Here is a 21,245-nt window from a genome sequence, read left to right as displayed (position 1 = left end):
ATTCCAGAAAATAAAAGTCAACTTATAAAGAAAGAGTTTGATTGTGTTGATGGAAATGCTCAAGTACAGGTGACAGGTTGTGTTGTTTGCAATTATGGATCTGCAGATTCATTTCAGTTCTTAAAGATTCTTTGACTTTTGTTTGTCACATGTTTTCTGTTGGAGGGTTTGGTGCATTGAAATGAAGTATGCTTCAGATACAAATTAAGATCCTGTTAACCACTGAAATACTGTGTGTCTGCATATATCTCAACATATACCTAGGGTTCAGCTAGGTCCATAGACCCCCCTCAGCAGTGTAAGCAGAGTTCCGGAAATGATCCAATCTATGCTTTGGAATTTCCTTTTAATGAATTTGCTGCAACAGGATTTTTGTAAAAAACCAATAACTGACTGCAAGCCACTAATATAATAGGGAGGCCTTCAGAGCACAAGCACTAACACTTACTACCATACAGCAGAGAGGGAAAAAACAAGAGGAAGGCCGAACTGCAAGAAAACCATTCAATAAACCTAAATACTAGGGAATGCGCCACAGCTCCCCCTAGGGTACAAGTAGAGTAAACTAGTCTTTCAGTTTTATTTACAGTAATTGGACTCTTAGCAAGCTGTTGCTTCTCCGATAGGCAGTAGATCCTTCCCCCTTCCATAAAGAACTAAATAATGTAAGACTTAGGCACTCTGGCTCACTATGCTATGATCTGCTGGCCCTTTTTTCTTTTCTTTTAAAAAATGATTCCATTGTTGCTTTTTATAGGGCAATGTAGACAGCTAGGAGCTCTCAGTGGTCCTAGACTTTATCCACATTCAGATGTTCCTCAGTGGGATGAGCTCAGAAGGGACTTGGGGCAGTTCCCTATGAAACAGCCCCCATGAGCTGGAAGAAAATGGAAAGAAGAGAGTCCAATGAATTAAAATGATCTTTGTTTTGGTAGTCTTTCATAATTTCTGATTTAGGAAATATTTAGATTATTTTAAATAGGTCTGATTAGTTCCTTGCTGTCATATCACTCTTAAAGAGTTTTACAATTTATCATAGTACAATTTTGTCCTGTCTAGACAGACAAAATTCATATATTTGCTGCCAGTCAAACAACAGCAACTGACTTGAAGGGAGTCTTTCCCAGACTTCTTTTAAGAAACCCAACTAAATATACTCTTTCCTATCTCCTTGATATTGCAAATTATTTTTTTTCTTAATATATTTCAAAGTAATGGAATTCTTCAAGAAGCAGCAGGAAATGCTTGATGCTTCTCCTGCTGGTTAATTTGGTGTAATGTTACTCCTGACTATCTGTGGCTTGGAAGTTATGGCTAAAAATTCCTAATTTTTAATATGTGCTTGCTAAACACAAGCAGAAGCAAGGGAATGTACAAGGCAAGTTGAAATATAATCAGGACAACCCTTCCCCCAATTTCATAAAATCATTCTTATGACTTGTGCCTCTTTCTAGAAAGGTGAGTAAACAATGAGGTGAAAAATATTTCTGAGGGTACAAGTTTCTACTTGCTATAAAATGGAAAGATATGTAGACATGCTTATGTTCAAAGCCTTCTATGCTCACTGCCCCCTTCTTCTCTGATTTTATATCTCAATATGGTTTTTCCCATGACCACTGTTCTTAAGCTCCACCACCTTCAGTCATCCAAAGTTCTGCTCCCTCCCATAGCTTTGTCCTTGGCTGTCCCTCATGGCTGGAATTGCCTCCAAGGACACTTGCATGTTGCCTTTCTCATGTGCTTTGAATCCTTCCTTTGTAACCCATCTGTTCCCTTTTGAGGCTGTTTCCTACTGAGATGAAACTTAATTATGGGTGACTGGAATGAATGCATCTTTTACCAAGCTCCCATTTATTTCTGCCTCCATCTCATTCCCCTGTTTCTCTTATGTCAGTTTTTAGATTGCAAGCAACTGAGAGCAGGAATTTGTTATTTTATAGTCCCTAAAGTGCAAAACACATTAATGGGCTGATATGTAAATAATAAAATAATATTATAATTTGGATTTTGGATTAAGCTCTACACAGAAAATATACTGTGGACTTGCTGGTCTATTCATACTCATGAAGCAGGCATAACGCCATCTCCTGAGAATCTGGGAGCAGCTTGATAAGACTGTATTTTGGTTGTCAGACTGTTGTAGAATCTCCATAGTGCAAGGTCTGTGTCTTAGGACAGGAGAAGAGTTGGTGCATGATTTTTGTGGTGCAGGCAGTCATCTCTCCCATTGAGCAGGCAGTGAAAGGAAGATGGGGAGTGATAGTTGCATAGTTACAGCTGCATCCTGAAGTAAGCTGTCTTGTTAGTCAACTCTACACTAGAAGCAGGAAAACTCTCCAGCTTCCGGTCTCCTACTGATGAAGTAATCACTCTTGGTTCATTTACTAGCTGTAGGGAGAGCAATACCTTTAGGGGAGTCTTGTGCCTGTAAGCATACAAGTCATAGACCAGTTTCTTTTCCTGTATTCTTTTAGCTTGTATTAATTCCCCCCCTTCTTTCCCTTATTTTACAGGTCCATTAGAAGCGACCAAAAGTTGGGAGGGAGATTATTAGCTGCTGACATTGTCTTTGGTTATGGTGAAGTCAACACTTTGGAGGGATCCAGTTCCTCTGGTTGATGAACTGAAATTTCAGAAGGGTTTTTAAAGGCAGCCCCAATAGAGCGCTTAGAGTTATTTAACCTGGATGTTATCAGCATATGAATCACTTTGGCATGAATCAGATGTAGCTGACCTGAGGTGCATATCTGTCGTGGAGGAGATCTGAGCCTCCAACTGTAAGCCAGGATCCATCAGCACTGCCTCCCCTCCACTCTGAAGCTCCTCCTTTGGGGAATGCAACCCCTTCCAGGACAGGCTAACTCCTCTGTCTTCCTGTAACTTTTTCATTGACCAATAGTTCCTCATCATACCATGTTTGATACCATGAGACATATTTTGGCATTGGAAAAAGAAGAGTGATTCAGTCGTTATCAGGAAAGGAGCTTTAAGCTGATGTGTGCCCAATTCCTCTTCAGACTGGAGTTATAACTTAGTAACTTGTAGGAGCAAGATTTTTGGCACCATAACAAGCAAGCACTCGATGAATCTGCTGCCATGCAAGTTCTTCAAGAGCAAACCAGATATCTGCTCATCAAGTACCTGCTAAGGTTATAGAGGCAGGTCAGCAGATAGAACAGTATGCTCAGACTTTCTGGACTGTCTAAGAAAACTGAAAGGCTTTAGGTGCTTGTTTCCAATCAGGCTCTTCTTACCTGCCACAGCAGAATTTCAGCAGTAAAATGGAAATATCATAAGTGTGTATCTTTCTCCTCAGTCTCTTATAGTAGACACAGAGCAAAGGAATAAGAAAAGCATGTTCCATTAACGTCTCACTCCATCAGAATCAGAGGTGGAAACCTTCTAGTGGCTGGGATGGAAAGCATAGCCTGCCTAGTCTTCTAACAGGAACTCTTTTATTTTCCTTCTCAGGCTTGACAAGGAAGGCAGTCTTTGCCTGGATAAGAGATGTCTGATCCATGTTCAGGCAGAGAAGAGAGTGATGTTTTGGAGGAGGCTACTCTGAACACATGTCAGAAGTTCACTTGTGTATTGGTTATAGAAGATTTTCAAGTCTTGTTAGCTAAAGCCAGCAGAGTGAGAGAATGAACATCTCCAGAAGGGTGTGACCCATTCATGACCCAAGGAAACTGAAGAAGTTTCCCCACAGTACAGGACTGTGGGGGGTGGGGAGCTATCGTTCCTTCAGGTTTTTTGAGTCAAGGATAAATGAGAAGATCTAACATATTTCCAATACATTTAGACTGGAATTTGTAAATTAGCTTACATGCTGCCAAATAGTGCCCTAAAGGTAATCTAAACTCATCCTGTGTTATTAAAACGCAAGATTAAACTTTATTCCCAGGTGTGCAAACAAACAAAAAGTGGTTATATCACATTGCATACTAGTTACAGTTGTCCACTGATTTAAAAAAAATGTGTATAACATTTTGGGTGAGGTCAGCTTACATTCAGGGCCATCTTCATTTCTAGTAAATACTGTACTTAGCAGTAGTGCCTAATGATGTGGAAGAGACCCTGAGTGCACACACTATAGAGGTGAACTTGCTTTTCATACAACCCACAAGGTGGCAGTGCTAGCCAGCCAAGCCTCAGCAATTATATCTCCATCTGCAGGATCTCGAGTATTGTGGACTAGGAAATTATTGTAGATATCTCCTGCAATAAGAAGAGACTGAGAAAAGAGATCTTTAACCTGGCAAGGGTCTTTATGGTGGATGTAAATGTGGACTTCTTTTCTTCTAGGGCAATGGTTTTGTCAGCTGTGGTCAGATTCAAGCTGTCAGGATACTTACCTGATCTCCAAGAAGGGATGCTCATCAGTATTAAGGCCTGTTCTGTATCAAGTATTAGCCTGGTACTTACTTTGTATATTTAACCAGGGCACTCTGGTGGCTAAACTCATAATGTAGGAAAGCTTATCTTATTCTTTGCCACTTTTTAGACCAGCATTTCCCCATTAAGCCCAATGATGCTGGTCTTGATGTGGGAATGGTTACTGTGTTCATAACCAATTTATAAAAATGTTCAAAATTTGTAACCTAAATGACCTTTCATTGTTAGTGGCTCATGGCCTATAAAAACATTGTTTGTTGCATTTCCTATTAAAGGACATGCATAGCAGGTTTTGAAATTCTTATTTCTGCAATAGATTTTAAAAGATGTTTTAACAATAAAGTGATAAATCAGAGTGCCTTGTGTGAAGCTATCAAAAACAAACTATGCCATGAAACCATGGGCAATTGCTCAGACCATCCGTTAAAGCTTACAATCCATTTTATTTTCTATAATACAATAAATGTGATTTATTATTACGTCTTTTCTGTGTGAAGCAGTAGGCCTGTTGCTATGGTTACCCTTCTGCATCGACTGTGTTCAGGGTTTTAGTATTGCAGTTGGAACATGCAGACTTGGATCTCCACTGTCATGCAGTAACATGTTTCTGTACACTAGGAGCCAACAAAGTAGGCTTGTTCTGTGTTCTCTGGGCAGGTGAAACCTGTTTTCTTCCCCATGCCTGCCTGCCTCAGCAGTGATTTCTTCTTTGGAATACATTGCCTGGCCAAGCACTTGCAAAGAGAGTTTGAAGAGCTGCTTGTTGAGAACCTGGGTAGAAATGGCATAGCGGGGTTTTCTGCTCTAGTAGGAAACTTGGCTATGCCAAGTACTACTAAAAAGCATCACTTCTGGACTGTGTGGCCCACGGCAGCAGTAGTAGCTCAAAAGGCAGAGTTGAGCGTGTTAATAGGTGGTTGGCATGAGTCTTGAAGGGGGTTATTGTGTAAGTATTTGACCTGTGGCCCAAACCTAAGTCAATATGAAATGTCTAATTAAGATACTCTAAGTATGATGAACTGTAATCTTTTTCTCCCATAAATTTACTCCTGTATTCTTCACATTGTTCACTTTTCCTGTGTGAGCGCTTGATGCATAGGCCAATGGCAGCAGACCCTCTGGCTGCTATTGGTGGTGTTGCTCTGATGCTATAAAGAAGTTGGCCAACTGATTTTGATTTCATATTCCCAAAATAGTGCCTCTAGGAAGCAATATAAATCTGAGGCAGATTCGTTTCAAAAAGCAATTTAATGTTCTCTTCTGAATAATGAAACTGGCTTTTTGAGTGGTGCTGTTTTTGTTTTTTAAATACTCTTTTAAGTGAGGGCATCTGGAGAAGAAAAAAGTGGCAGAAGGATATCATCAAAGTATCCCTTTAAAAAAAACCATACTGATAGCATGGCACAGATGAGTGACTCATTAATTTATAACTCCTATGATAGGATTGGTTTCTCATCAGGGGTTCCACTTGCTCCATGTGTCCTACATTATGGCTGTTCATTCAGAACTAATTTGCTGGCTATTGCAAATTGTGCAGTTGCATATGGTGCTTATGTACTAGCATTCATGAGGTAAGCAAGGAACAGCAAGTGAAATGAGTGTGTCAGGTGCAGGAATTAGAATGCTCAAGTTATGGTGCTATTGCTATTAGTAAATCTGTGCTCTGAGGATGTAATATTTTGTAGCATTTGCAGTCATCTTGGTAACAACTTTTGTATTATTTTCACACAGTAGAATAATAATACTTATTGTTATGGGGTTTTTTGTTGTTCAGTCGCACAGTCAAGTCCGATTGCGACCCCATGGACAAAGTCACACCAGGCCCTCCTGTCTTCCACCATCCTCCGAAGTCTGCTCAAATTTGTGTTTGTTATATCAGTAACGTTGTCCAGCCATCTCATCTTTTGCCACCCCCTTCTTCTTTTGCCTTCTGTCTTTCCCAGCATCAGGGTCTTCTCTATTGAGTGCTCCCTTCTCATTTGGTGGCCAAAGTATTTGAGCTTCAGCTTCAGCATCTGACCTTCCAGGGAACAGTCTGGGTTGATTTCCCTTAGGACTGACTGATTTGATCTTCTTACAGTCCAAGGGACTCTCAAGATTCTTCTCCAGCACCACAGCTCAAAAGCATCTATTCTTCTGTGCTCGACCTTCCTTATGGTCCAACACTCACAGCCATACATCACTACTGGGAATACCATCACTTTGACTATACGGACTTTTGTTGGCAGGGTGATGGCTCTACTTTTTATTATACTGCCCAGGTTCACCATAGCTGTCCTCCCAAGGAACAAATGTCTTTTAATTTCATGGCTACAGTCACCATCTGCAGTGACGTTGGATCCCAGAAATGTGAAGTTTGTCACTACTTCCATGTCTTCCCCTTCTATTTGCCGAGGTGTGATGGGGTTGGATGCCATGATCTTAATTTTTTTGATGTTGAGTTTCAAGCCTACTTTTGTGCTCTCCTCTTTCACACTCAAGAAGTTCTTTAGATCCTCTTCACTTTCTGCCATTAGAGTGGTATCATCTGCATATCTGAGGTTGTTTTTCCTGGCAATCTTAATTCCTGCTTCTGCTTCATCCAGGCCAGCATTCCACATGATGTACTCTGCATATAAAATAAATAAGCAGGGTGACAATATACATCCTTGTCGAACTTCTTTTCCTATTCTAAACCAATCAGTTGTTCCATATCCTGTTCTGACCGTTGCTTCTTGACCCTCAGGTTTCTCAGGAGACATGTGAAGTGGTCTGGTACTCCCATCTCTAAGGACTTGCCACAGTTTGTTGTGATCCACACAATCAAAGGCTTTAGTGTAGTCAATTAAACAGAAATAGACATTTTCTGATAATCCTGTGCTTTCTCCATAATCCAGCGAATGTTGGCAATTTGATCTCTTGCTCCTCTACCTCTCCGAAACCCAGCTTGAACTTCTGGTAGTTCCCGATCTACATACTGCTGAAGCCTAGCTTGTAGGATCTTTAACATGACCTTGCTGGCATGTGAAATGAGTGCAATGGTGCGATAGTTTGAACATTCTTTGGCATTATGCTTCTTTGGGATTGGAATATAAACTGACCTTTTCCAATCCTGTGGCCACTGTTGCGTTTTCCAAATTTGTTGATATACTGTGTGCATCACTTTAACAGCATCATCTTTTATGCCTTTGAATAGCTCCACTGGGATACCATCATCTTCGCTTGCTTTGTTGTTAGTAATGCTTTCTAAGGCTCATTTGGCTTCACACTCCAGGATGTCTGGCTCGAGGTCAGCGATTTCACCGTCATGGTTGTCAAGGACATTGAAATCCTTCTTGTATAAGTCTTCTTTGTATTCTTGCCACCTCTTCCTGATCTCTTCTGCTTCTGTTAGGTCCCTATCGTTTTTGTCCATTATCATGGCCATCTTTGCATGAAACATTCCTTGATTTCTCCAATTTTCTTGAAAAGATCTCTTGTCCTTCCCATTCTGTTATTTTCCTCTATTGCTTTGCATTGTTCCTTCAGGAAGGCCTCCTTATCTCTCCCTGCTGTTCTCTGAAAATCTGCATTCAGTTGTGTGAATTTTCCCTTTGTACCTTTGCCATTCGCTTTCCTTCTTTCCTCAGCTATTTGTAAAGCGTCGACAGCTGCTTTGCTTTCTTGCATTTCTTTTTCTTTAGGATGGTGCTGCTAGCTGCCTTCTGTACAATGTCATGAACTCCGTCCATAGTTCTTCAGGCACTCTGTCTTTCGACTCTAGTTCCTTAAACCTATTCTTCACCTCCACTGTATATTTATAAGGGATGTGATCAAGGTCAAACCTGACTGGCCTAATGGCTTTCCCAGTTTTCTTCAGTTTAAGCCTGAATTTTGCAATGAGCAGCTCATGATCATATGGTTACGTTACCCAAAATTATTTAAATTCCAGTAACATGGTTTTTTGGATATTTTTATTATAATGAAAAATAAATCTTTGGATTTTAGAATGTGCTTTATACTTTTTAGTGTGCTTTGTGACAGTGGTGTTGGGTTTGTTCTTTTGCTCTCTCCCTCTCACTCTGTCATGCTGCTTTGGCCAAGTATGCCTCACCAGATAGCCTAGTTGGACTTGACAAGGCACCAGGAGAAGCCCGTGGCTAAGAGAAGGTAAACCCCATAGTTGTGCATGTTCCTTAGAAGTACTCAATAAGCCATTCTGTGTTGTGTACTCTGTATATAGTTTCATTGTCAGCCTAATAAATTTCTGAGGCTTCAGCAGTTATCACTGGGGCTTGAGCTTGTACAGTCCAAGGTACTGTTGATTTTTTAGTGGGATGCTTGGTTTGCTAGGGTTTTGGTACCTTAAACAAGAGTCCTGCAACTAGTTGTAACTGTTTCTATGGCTCTTAACATCAAAACATATTTATTTCTAGTAGATGAATAAACTTCTTTCTGATCCATCCCCTTGCAGTGTTTAATACAACCATTTTAATGCTATAGATTGTTGCCTCCAACTCTTTCAGTCCATGGATCTTCCTTTAGCTTCGTGTAGTCTGCATATATATATAAAATGTTTTTACTGTGTGTCTTGCTCTGTTTTTCTTGTTTGTCTCCCATTCTATTCCCCACCACACCTTTTATTAAAAATAAAATCACAACATGGGGTTGAGGGGAGTAGGGAATGCTGTTGCTTGTGTGATTAGTTAGGGTAAAATCCACTTGTGGGCTCCAAATCTTTAATTGTAAATCAGTACTCCTTGGAGAAATGTCTTAGGAAAGTAAAAGAAACTATTGAATGAGAGTTCACAGCTGTTATAATATTTTCACAGCTTTTCTGGGTTGTTTGCGGTAGACTATCATACTAGTGAGTCTCATTGAGAAAAAAAGTCCCATCAGGATTCCCTCCATTTTCCTAATGCAATAGTCAGTTATTACCTTGAGTTCACCAGCCCATCCCTACCCAGTCATGCTATATGCTCATATGATTACTGGTGGGTTCAACACCCTCTACCCTTTTAATACAAACACATTGTTTCTTTAAGTTAGACTTGTGGACTTGTGTTTCTATTATGGATGATGGTAAACACTGATGCAAGCAATCTCTTGACTTTGACCTTGTAGTTTTGGAGCTTGTCAGATTTATTTCAACATTGTTAATAAACCTTGAAAATGATTGACAACCTCTATTCTACTTCAAACATGTAATAAATTCAGGGTTTCATGGGAACATAATGATGTAGTTCATATACATATAGCACTAATATAAGAAAATTGGAGGTCTGTGACTTGCTTTATCAGTTATTGCAGTAATGCTTTTCAAGTCAGCTTCTTTCTACCATTTCCCCCACTTAGGGTTACCTGTTTTGGTCCTCCCCCAAAATCTGCTCTTTTTCTGTCATTGTTTGCACTTTGTAGAATGTGTTACTGAAGCAGGCATGTGCTCTTCAGGTATGGCAAAAGAAATGCAAGGTGGTGTTATTTTGTGGCACTCTTATAGTGCAATCCTATGCAAAATTACTCCAGTCTAAAACAATAGATTTCAATGGGTTTAGGCTGAAGGAAACTCTGCACAGGGTTGCACTGTTAGTAAGGGTTTTTTTTTGGGGGGGGGGTGTTACAGAGTATTCTGTTTCTCTTGTTTTAGGGGCAAAATGGAGATAACATGTTTTAAATAAATTGCAGGGTATACATTTGCATTGATAACTGAAATTAGTTAGCACGGAGAGCTCTTCTGTGTTAGCATGGTATTCTTAGTGTCTGATTATTGAACCTAATTCAACCCAAGGAAGTAGAAAAGTTAACAGATCTGTATATTTTTATAGATTGAGCTAATCTAGACTTTCATTATGTCCTGTGAGAGTGGACTTAATTCTACCATCCCAAACTTCATTGATAACCCTTGAATTTGCATTAAAATTATTTCCTAATGCTGTGTTTCTTTTTTTTCCAGACGTCTGATTTATCAAAACTCGCATTGCCTTGGACTCTGGGAGGAAATGTCATTACACAGCCAATGACTCTCTTGGATCTTTGCTATGGCAAGACAGAAAATTTAAATCTTAGATATGTGGTAAGGACTTCATAATCTGAAATACAAGCAAAAGTACTGCTGTTCAGCAGATTTATGTGTTTATTTAATGCATTTTATATCACCTTGCATGAATACACAAAGCTGCCTTAAATTGAATCAGACTGTTGGTTCATTAACATCAGTATTGTCTACTCAGACTGGAAGCTGCTCTCCAGAGTCTCACGCTTTAAATCATAATAAAACTTGTCTCATTGGCTGTCTCCTAAGTTCCTGGTGGTATGAAGTGGGGTATCTCTTCCCTTCTCCTCAAGGCACACAGATCTAGGAGTAGCTCCAGATAGTTCTCAATAAGTAGAGCCAGAACATATTAGATGCTCCAAATGACATTTATCTGCAATTTTTTCTCATTCTGAGACCAAGATGCTTAGAATTTGTACTTTTTTGTTAAAATTAAAACATTAAAGTACAAATTTGAAATGTGAAGTAATACTCCATTTTGGAATGATAGGTACTCTATGAGGAATAATTATGGCAGTTGTCCAGCTGTTTGATCCAGAATAGGATACACATTTGTGATTGAGAGTAACAAAATATATTTATTCCAATGTGACATGAAGCACTGCTTTCCAGGTTCTTGTTTTTGTGAGTTGTCCAGAAATACCCATCTCCCTCAGTTTCAGGGAGGTAAATTTGGAAATAAGAACAGACACTATGAGGCTGACATGTAAAAGAAGAAAAGGGCATTTCTAACCTCTCTAGTGTGTCAAGGGTGTGACCTTTTGAAACTGAACTAAAACAAATTGGCAGTGACAGTTCCTGATTTTCACTGATCTCACTTGAAAAACATTGCAAATTGTATCTTGGCAGAAGGGGCTTTCGTGATGAATTATTCATGACAATAACTTCATGTGGAGCACCTGCTGAGAAGAACTTGCATTCCATATTAACATATATGCAGTAAGCTTTGCAATTAAACCGCCGATATCAAAACTGTTTGCTGTGGCAGTGTTATAATGTGTCATGCTAAAGGCAATGACAAATATGGGTTTGCATTCTTGGAGCATTTTATAATTTTAATTAGTTTTAGCAAAAGGTCACCTTCTAGCAACATAAAGGGAGCCATGCTTTGCCTTTTCCCCTATCAATAATTCTAGCAATTCCCCTTCATTTTAGCTTGAATTTTCATACATACAATACATTTTATTTATGTAGTTTACTACCTACAAATCTAAGGGGTATTATGTTCTTTGCTAAGTGGAACACTGAAGATCAGATGCAATCTTGAGACTTAACAGCCCCACATCTGAACTGATGAACACATTTACTTGAAAACAAATTCTGTTTAAGTGGCATTTGTTCCCATGTAGACGTTTTCAGGGCTGAGCAGTAAATCTTACGATATCGCTGGCTTATAGTCAAGAATAGTTCTTTCTTGAGGTTTCTAGACAGCTCGACAGATGTAACTGGATGAATGTTGGTCACACACTTGAACCTTCTGGATCTTTCAGTAGAATTTCCCTAATCCCTTTCAAACTAGATATTTCCATTTAGATACTTGCAATTATTGTCATGTTCCCCACATATCCCCACTTAGAATCAGGTTTTCATATACATATGGGGCTCACTGGCATAACTCGGTGTTATGTGCAAAGCTCACTTCTCTAATTGAGGAGCATGGACACGGTATACACAGAGCTCTTTTTAAAATCACTAAACTCAAATTCATTGTCCAGGAGGAAAATAGGGGACTAGATTCAGTTCTTCTTCCCTCTTACCTTTCCTATCACACAGCTGATAGGCAGTTTTTTAGCTCTTAAAGGACTCTGTGTTGAACCAAACAAAGGCCTTGAATTGTACAAACTTCAGGTTACTGATACTCTCAAAAATGTAAAGACTGAGACTTCTTTAATATAAGGCATCCTAATCCATCACATAAATGGAGCTCTTAAGTAATACTGGATTGCTGTTTCTTGGTTCTTTCCTATTCCCCATTGTTTTTATAGCCCATTCTAGAAGAGACTGTAGCTTCTTAAGTATCCTATACAGGACTGTATCTAGGATTTTTTCCTGAAGTGGGCGACAGGGATGCTAACTTAATTAATGAAGAATAAACAAAAGGAGAGGGGGGTTGAGGGACCAAGAGAGGGTGTGTCTGGCAGATTTGAGAGGGGGCTGCCCCCTTAACCTCCATCTAGTTATGGCCCTGCTCCTAGAGATGAAGACGTGTTCTGAATATTGTTCCGGATTCTTCAGAGGAGTTACAGCCTCCAGCCTTTTTAAGAGGAACACTTTCTTATTCTTCTTAGTTTTCTAGTATGCTTTGCTGATCAAGTTATTTGTAAAGAACCGATTCCTATTCTCCTGAATTTATGTTATAACTGATGTAGTTGCTTAGGATTTGTGTAAATTTTCAGTCCCATTAACAATTTGCAGATTTACAGTCCAGCTCACAATTCATAATGTTCAAGTTTTAACCCTTCATTTTTAGTATTGATTTTGAATTTGAATTATTTTCCATTCACTTTTTCATAGAACATTGCTGTAATCTTGTCCTGTAGGTCTTATATCTGAAAACCTCTAAACTGAAACATTTTAAACTGTACATAATCTATAGTGCAAGAAACTTTCCGAATATCAGTTTTTAAAATTTCATTCACTGTCTTTTCAAATTTCATTCACCATCTACATTTCAATCACCAACATGTGGTCTTCTTGAATCAAAGCTGGATAAATGTAAATAAAATCTTTCACATATGAACAGTGATGATATAACTCAGTTGGCAATATCCCGAATGGATTCCTGATAGGTATATCACATTCTCCATAGAAGGATATCTGGCATGTCATGTTGTTCTTGTGAAGCACAGTCATAGTAAACCAAAATTTCCATCATACCAAAACCATCTAGCATAGGAACAAAGCAGGACTGAAGTTGCACCTTTAAGACGAACCAATTTTTATTTAGAACATAAGCTTTCATGTGCTCTTAAGCACACTTCATCAGACGAGGAATCCAGCACAGTGAGCAAAGCCATACATAGCTGAGCAGAGCCATACATAGCTGGTAGGCAGTGGCCCAGAATGCAACACGGTACAGATTTAAGAACTAATGACAGTGAAGTAAAATTATCTGGTAGGCAGTGGTTTGGAATGTAAAATGGTACAATGACAGAATAGTAAAATTAACAAATTGAGCAAACCTTTGATCTGAGTAGCATGAGCATGTTAATTTAATATCCTTGTTTAGGAGATGATTGGCCTGGGGATTCCAGTGCTCCTGGGGAGGGGAAGATATGACGGTGGGACGAGGCAGAATTATAAAGGAAGGAGATCGAGACATAACAGCGCTCGACCCCCTTCCAGCCTTCGTCCCATCCCGATGGTGACAGGTAGTGGGGCCAGGTTGAATTACTCGCCTCCGTCACTGGTGTTATGCAACGCCAGGTCCATTAATAATAAGACCTCTGTCCTGCAGGAGTTTCTGACCGAACAGGACATGGACCTGGCTTGCGTGACCGAGTCCTGGGTGCGCGAAGGGGAGACGGTAGCTCTCTTCCAGACCGTTCCCCCGGGATACTCGGTCTTTCACCAGTCACGGACTAGCGGGCGGGGTGGCGAGGTGGCACTTTTCATACGAGAGGCTTACTCCTTTAGGGCTCTTCCGGCTCCAGAGATCCCAGGCGTTGAATGTGTTGGCCTGATGTGGGATGTTGGGGAGGGGTTGGCGATCTGGCTGGTGTACCGACCACCTAACGCACCGGCCGGCGCCTTACCATCCCTGGTGGAGGCCGCGGTGGGCTGGGCGTTGGAGCACCCAAGGCTTTTGGTCTTGGGTGACTTCAATGTCCATGCCGACGACGCGGCATCCAGCCAGGCGATGGACCTGGTGTCATCCATGGCAACACTAGGACTCTCCCAGGTTGTTACAACACCCACTCATCAGGCGGGACACATGTTAGACCTGGTCTTTGCGGCCGGAATATCAGTGACTGATATTGCAACGGAAGCAGTGCCATGGTCAGATCACTTTGCCCTTAAGGCCCATATGGAGGTATCACCCAAAACCTGTTTAGGCGGAGAGCGTATTTTAGCTCACCCGCGGAGCCTGATGGACCCGGAACGGTTCCTAACGGCTCTACGGGATACCTGGCCCGCTGGCGATTCCCTGGATGATCTGGTAGAGTCCTGGAACGATGGGCTCTCCAGGGCCATCGAGGAGATCGCACCCAGGCGCCCTCTGCGCCCCCGCCCGAAACCGTCGCCTTGGTTTAACCGGGAGCTGCGGGGGCTCAGACAACTAGAGAGGCAATGGCAGCGTACTGGAGATGAAGCGACCCGAACATCTTATAGAGAGAGTTTGAAGGCCTATGAGATGGCAATCAAATCCGCAAAGAGAGTATTCTTTGCGGCTAAGATTGCGTCCGCAACTTCGCGCCTGGCACAATTATTCGACGTAATTAGAGGACTCACAACGCTGCCGCAAGGCAGGTTAAATTCTGTTGAATTGGAAATTGGCTGTGAGGCTTTTGCGAAATTCTTTGCGGATAAAGTCGCGTCACTCCGCCCCGACCCCCCTGCCAGTTTGGAGACAGGTAGCGAACCTGAGGCCCCGAGCCTGTCTTCGGATTATACTCTGGATGGCTTTGGCCCCCTCAGTCTGGAGGAAGTTGACAGGATTCTCGTATCTGCTCGCCCAACAACTTGTAAATTAGACCCATGCCCTTCCTGGCTTATTAAATCTTGCCAGGGGGAACTTAGATATCCCGTGCGGGATATCATAAATAGATCCCTAATGGAAGGGCACTTTCCAACGTTACTCAAAGAGGCTGTGGTCCGACCCCTCTTAAAAAAGCCATCTTTAGATCCGGCCCAATTGACACACTATCGGCCGGTTTCAAATTTGCCCTTTCTGGGTAAACTTATTGAGAGGGCAGTGGCGATGCAGTTACAGACTTTCCTGGAGGACACTTCCGTCCTTGACCCATTTCAGTCCGGCTTTCGCCCGGGACACGGGACGGAGACAGTGCTGGTTGCCCTAGTGGATGACCTTCAATGGCATCTGGATCGGGGTGGCTCGGCGGTGCTGATGTTGTTAGACCTGTCGGCTGCGTTCGACACGGTCGACCATCGGCTACTGACGTGCCGCCTCGCCGACGCGGGGATTCAGGGGTTGGCCTTACAGTGGCTTTCCTCTTTCCTGGAAGGTCGGGGACAAAGGGTCGCAATTGGGGGGGAGCTATCCCGGAGGCGCACACTCGATTGTGGTGTGCCTCAAGGGGCGGTTCTCTCCCCGATGTTATTTAACATCTACATGCGGCCTCTTGCCCAGATTGCCCGAAGGTATGGGCTGGGGTGTCACCAGTATGCTGATGACACCCAGCTCTATCTACTGATGGACGGCCAGCCTGTCTGCGCCCCGGAAAATCTTGACCAGGCATTACGGGCCGTGGCTGAGTGGCTCAGACTGAGCGGGCTGAAGCTAAATCCTACAAAGACAGAGGTCCTTTGCTTGGGTCGCCGCGGCCCGGGGAGGGGGATCCCCTTGCCGGCTTTTGATGGTGCGCCGCTGATGGCGGCGGACAGGGTCAAGAGCTTTGGGGTGCCATTGGAGCCTTCCTTAAAGATGGAGGCTCAGATAGCAGCCGCTGCCAAGTCCGCATTTTTTCATCTTAGGCGGGCAAGGCAGCTGGCTCCCTTTCTGGAGCGCGACGACCTAGCAACAGTGATCCACGCTACGGTCACTTCGAGGTTGGACTACTGCAATGCCCTCTACATGGGGCTGCCCTTGTCTCGGACCCGGAAACTGCAGCTGGTGCAGAATGCCGTGGCCCAGCTGCTATTGGGTCTCCCAAAGTGGGGACACATCCGGCCGGGTCTCCGGACTCTGCACTGGCTTCCAGTGATATACCGAGTCCGGTACAAGGTGCTGGTTATTACCTTTAAAGCCCTATATGGCCTGGGACCTGCCTACCTGAAGGACCGTCTCTCCCCACATGTTCCCCAGAGAGCACTGAGGTCAGGAACACAAAATCTCCTCACTATCCCCGGGCCAAAAGAAGCCCGTTTGAAAGCCACCAGAGAAAGGGCTTTCTCCGTTATGGCCCCCGTATGGTGGAATCAGCTGCCGGAAGAGGTGAGGGCCCTGCGGGACTTGGCGCAGTTCCGCAGGGCCTGTAAGACGACCCTCTTCCGGCTAGCCTATACTTAGCTAGGACGACAACTTGATGTAACTGGCCAGCCATCTGTTTACAGGAAATTGAAATATTCTGTTTTTAAGGTTTTAACTGTTTAAATATTTAATTGTTTTATACTTGAAATTGTTTAAATTTTATGTTTGATTAATTGTTGGAAGCCGCCCTGAGCCATTTGTGGGAAGGGCGGGATATAAATCTCAAATAAATAAATAAATATATTTAAAACATTTCCATGCCACCTTTCTGCAAAACTCAGTGTTCCCAAGACAGCAGACATTTACGTGTTGTTAATTTGTGTGTGTGTATGTAGAAAAGGACAACACAATATTTATATGAAGAAAAAGTTAGAGTCCAGTAACACTTTAAAGATGAACAAAGGGTATGAGCTTTTGTGAGTCACTGTTCACTTCTTCAGATATATGTGAGTGTATGTATTTGCAACTGTGTTGGTCATCTCTACAAGATCTCTCATTAAATCAGATTTTAGACTATAGAGGACTTCTGAAGAGCAATTTGAGAGGGAGTTCACTCTTGGGGAACTAGTAAGGGAGTTTTATTTTTCTGCTCTCTGAAGAGACCATGGGTACTAACAGAAATATTTTTTTGAAATGCTACAGATGCATTGTCATTCAATTCTGTGATACAGGGGACTGTGATTTTTTTCAATATTTTCCAGTGTCAGCCAAACATCCTCCCTCAGGTTCCTTGTTTTTTTTTTTTAATGTTTGAATTTCTAGAAAAGGGCATTAAAAGATGATTCAGTAAGAATTCTTATTGTGAATTTGGTAATTCTCTAATGTCATATGTGTCTAAAAGCACACAATAGAGCAAGGGAATACAATTCAAATGGTGACACTGGACCAAAATGGTTCCTGATTGTAACAAAATGGCTGTGCCAGCCAGCCCCCATCTCTACACAATCTTCTGATAATTAGTGCAGTTACTCACAACTGCCTTGTAGTAATTGAGGAGCATGGAAAAGTAGGGGAATTTCTGCAGCTGAGCATTGCATATAGTCTATAACTAAGCCACAGTACCTGCAATGTAGGTAGTTTTCTGTGTAATTCTTTGCATTTTTACTCAGAATGAAGTCCCATTTTATTAAATGGTGCTTACTTTCCCCCTAAAAATTCAAAAAATTGCGGATAGAGGGTACTCAAAATTTGAGTAAAGCAATGAAAGGGAATGTTGCAGGAAGAGAAGAGATGGAGAAGAGTACTTTACAGCAGGAGGGGCACTCTCACTAGTTCAAGAGCTTGTGCTGCTGCTGCTCCTCTGGAAGACATTTGGAAGAGCACTATAGACACTATGTGGCTGGATGCATGCTGAGGCCTGGGATGCTCTAGTCACCAGAGATGAGGGGGGACCCTTATTGGGTCTTGACAGCAACAGTTGCTCATCTGAGCTGCAAAGCTGCCCAGCCACTTCCTGCCCCTTGGCTTACCTGAGGTTGCATTTTGTCCTAAAAAGAAATTGCTGCCACCCGGTCCCATCTGAAAAACACTGTTTTGAACCCTCCAGAAAGTGGAGATGTTTCTTTGCGACACCCAGCCTGTGCTCCAGAGGCTGGATGCAGCAGAATTGTTTCCCTGCTTCTGGGGTGGGGGTGGGAGTCAGAATGCTTCTTTTTAGTGCTGAGGTTGTGTTTTGACCTGTTACTAGAAATGGTGGGGGTCTCCTTTTTTTATGGGGAGGGGGGAATTAGCAGAGGATGACCCTGGTGGAGCTTAGGAGCTGATCCTTTTCCAGTAATACAAAGGTCCAGTATCAGAAGAAGGCTTTCAGAGTTGAAATAGTTTAAAGCAGGGGTGTCAAACATGTGGCCTGGGGGTCAAAACAGGCCCCTGGAGTGCTTCTATCAAGCCCCCGAGCAACTGGCTCTTGTCTGCTTCCTTCTTCCTCTCGCTTGCTTTCTTTTGCATCTGAACTTGCTTTGCAAGGCTTGCTCAATCACACAGGAGCTACAGAGCAAAACCTCGATTTTCTCTACTTGTTGAGACTCCTCCCCCTCCTGGTCCCTGGGGAGGGAAGGCAATAACCAGAGCTTCCTTTGCCCAGTTCCCTGGATCCCACAGGAGAAATACAAAGAAAGCACCTTTAAGACCAACAAGTGTTGATGTTTTAAGCATGTTTTATTTTAAGTTTAATATGTCCTTTAAAGAGTTTACATCTCCGCTACCTAATCTTAAATAGGTACACACATGGCCCAGCCCGACACGTCCCGGCCTTACAAGATCTCATTTATGTCAGGTTTGGCCCTCATAAGAAATGAGTTCAACACCCCTGGTTTAAAGTGTTTACTTAGAAAAATATGTAAAAATACAATCACACATAAGCAATCAAAATACACACAGACAAGAGGCTAGGGAATCAGGGGTGAAGAATAGAGATTTTTAGGAATTATTGCAGAGGTGATATTTACTTTTCTAGGTGTGGTCCAAGGATCCATGAAGCAGAGGGGGGTGAGTATGGAAGTGACCCAAACAGTGTTGGGGGTGCAAATCTTTGGAAGGACAAGACACACTGAGCATGTCCACAGTGTCTCCTTAAACAGACAAAAACATAATCTGGAGGTATGGCTGGGTGTGTAAAGTGGTTTAAACAGTCCATGAAGCAGAGGGGGGTGAGTATGGAAGTGACCCAAACAATGTTGGGGGTGCAAATCTTTGGAAGGACAAGACACACTGAGCATGTCCACAGTGTCTCCTTAAACAGACAAAAACATAATCTGGAGGTATGGCTGGGTGTGTAAAGTGGTTTAAACAGTAACTCAAGACATTTAGATATTTGGCAAGATTGGAAATGGATATAACTTGCTTACAAGAAACTCATATTCTAACAAAAGACCAACATTTTTTGAAATACAAAAAACTGGGTAATTTATTCATAGCAACAGACAAATATAAGAAGAAACGGGGTATGGCAACATATATTAAAAATAAATTTAATCCACAATTGCAATTTGCCTCTGAAGATGGAAGAATTTTATTGGTGGAAATCACAGTGGACAATAAAAAAACGTTACTTGCAAATATTTATGCCCCAAATGATCACCAAGAGAAATTCTTCCAAGACCTGCATCTTAAATTATCAAATCATATGCAGAATATTGTTTAATAGGAGACTTTAATACAGTTCCAGATAGACAACTGGATAAAAAAAATGCACAAACAGATGAAAAGTAAAGGTCTCCAGTTACCAGTAAGTTTTTGGGAATTAGCAGAAGAAATGGATCTGGTAGATGTATGGAGAACAAGATACCCCAGTTCTAAAGATTTTACTTACTATTTTTCTAGTCATCAAACCTGGTCAAGAATTAACATGTGTTGGCTTTCGGCAAGTTTGATTAAAGATCTAACTGATGTAGAAATTCAGACAAGGGTTATCTCAGATCATAGTCCTGTAATGATAAAGCTAAAAGGAAGTCCAGAGAAGGGCAACTAGAATGATTAAAGGGCTGGAGCACTTTCCCTATGAAGAAAGGTTGAAACGCTTGGGACTCTTTAGCTTAGAGAAACGTCAACTGCGGGGTGACATGATGGAGGTTTACAAGATAATGCATGGGATGGAGAAAGTAGAGAAAGAAGTACTTTTCTCCCGTTCTCACAATACAAGAACTCGTGGGCATTCGATGAAATTGCTGAGCAGAAAGGTTAAAACGGATAAAAGGAAGTACTTCTTCACCCAAAGGGTGATTAACATGTGGAATTCACTGCCACAGGAGGTGGTGGCGGCCACAAGTATAGCCACCTTCAAGAGGGGTTTAGATAAAAATATGGAGCACAGGTCCATCAGTGGCTATTAGCCACAGTGTATGTGTGTATATAAAAATTTTTGCCACTGTGTGACACAGAGTGTTGGACTTGATGGGCCGTTGGCCTGATCCAACATGGCTTCTCTTATGTTCTTAAAGGTTTACAGAAGAGAAAATTATGGCATTTAAATATTTCAGTTTTGAAAGATAAAGACTTTCTTAAAGAATCCAAGGCGGAAATGGAGTACTTTTTCAAACAGAATATAACACAAGAAGTAAAGATGCAAGTATTAGGGTTTGTAGAATCTTTCGGGATCAAGTGCCGTGTTCTACTGGAGAAAGTTTTCCTTCCAGACGTTTCGTTCTCAGCTGCGGAGAACATCCTCAGTGGCGTTGCAGCCGGAGCAGGTGCTCAGACCTTCTTGGCTGCTGTGCATTGAGTGGGGCCAGGCCTGCTGGAGAGCTATTTCTAGGCTGGAGGGGGTGTGATGAAAGGGCAATTGGTTTGTGGATGTGCCCATTGTTTGGTGGGGCTTCCTGGAAGGGTAGTGATAAGAAAACTGGCTGTTGAATGTGACCATTGTTCTGTGTTAATTGCTGGGAGGGTTGGAAGGGGTTTGAAGATAAGGAAGATGGTTGTTGACTGTGCTGAGCACTCAATGCACAGCAGCCAAGAAGGTCTGAGCACCTGCTCCGGCTGCAACGCCACTGAGGATGTTCTCCGCAGCTGAGAACGAAACGTCTGGAAGGAAAACTTTCTCCAGTAGAACACGGCACTTGATCCCGAAAGATTCTACAAACCCTAATGATGTTACCAGCCGTGAAAACCTGAAATCTTTGATAAAGATGCAAATAGTTTGGGACACTGCTAAAGCTTATTATAGGGGCCTTGCAATTAGATATAGTAGCA

At 42.1% G+C, this 21,245-nt stretch overlaps 1 protein-coding gene across 1 annotated transcript in view; it reads left to right on the top strand.

The window, feature by feature from the left end:
* LOC132569508 (uncharacterized) overlaps positions 1-21,245 on the top strand; it is a 151,631-nt gene that overhangs the window by 50,207 nt on the left and 80,179 nt on the right. The window contains exon 8 of the mRNA XM_060235648.1: positions 10,307-10,426. Coding sequence (XP_060091631.1) covers positions 10,307-10,426 — 120 coding nt within the window. The remainder of the gene's footprint in view (positions 1-10,306; positions 10,427-21,245) is intronic.

Source organism: Heteronotia binoei, chromosome 4 (genome assembly GCF_032191835.1).
Source record: "Heteronotia binoei isolate CCM8104 ecotype False Entrance Well chromosome 4, APGP_CSIRO_Hbin_v1, whole genome shotgun sequence".
NCBI lineage: Eukaryota > Metazoa > Chordata > Lepidosauria > Squamata > Gekkonidae > Heteronotia > Heteronotia binoei.
This window is presented reverse-complemented; position numbering and strand designations above follow the sequence as displayed.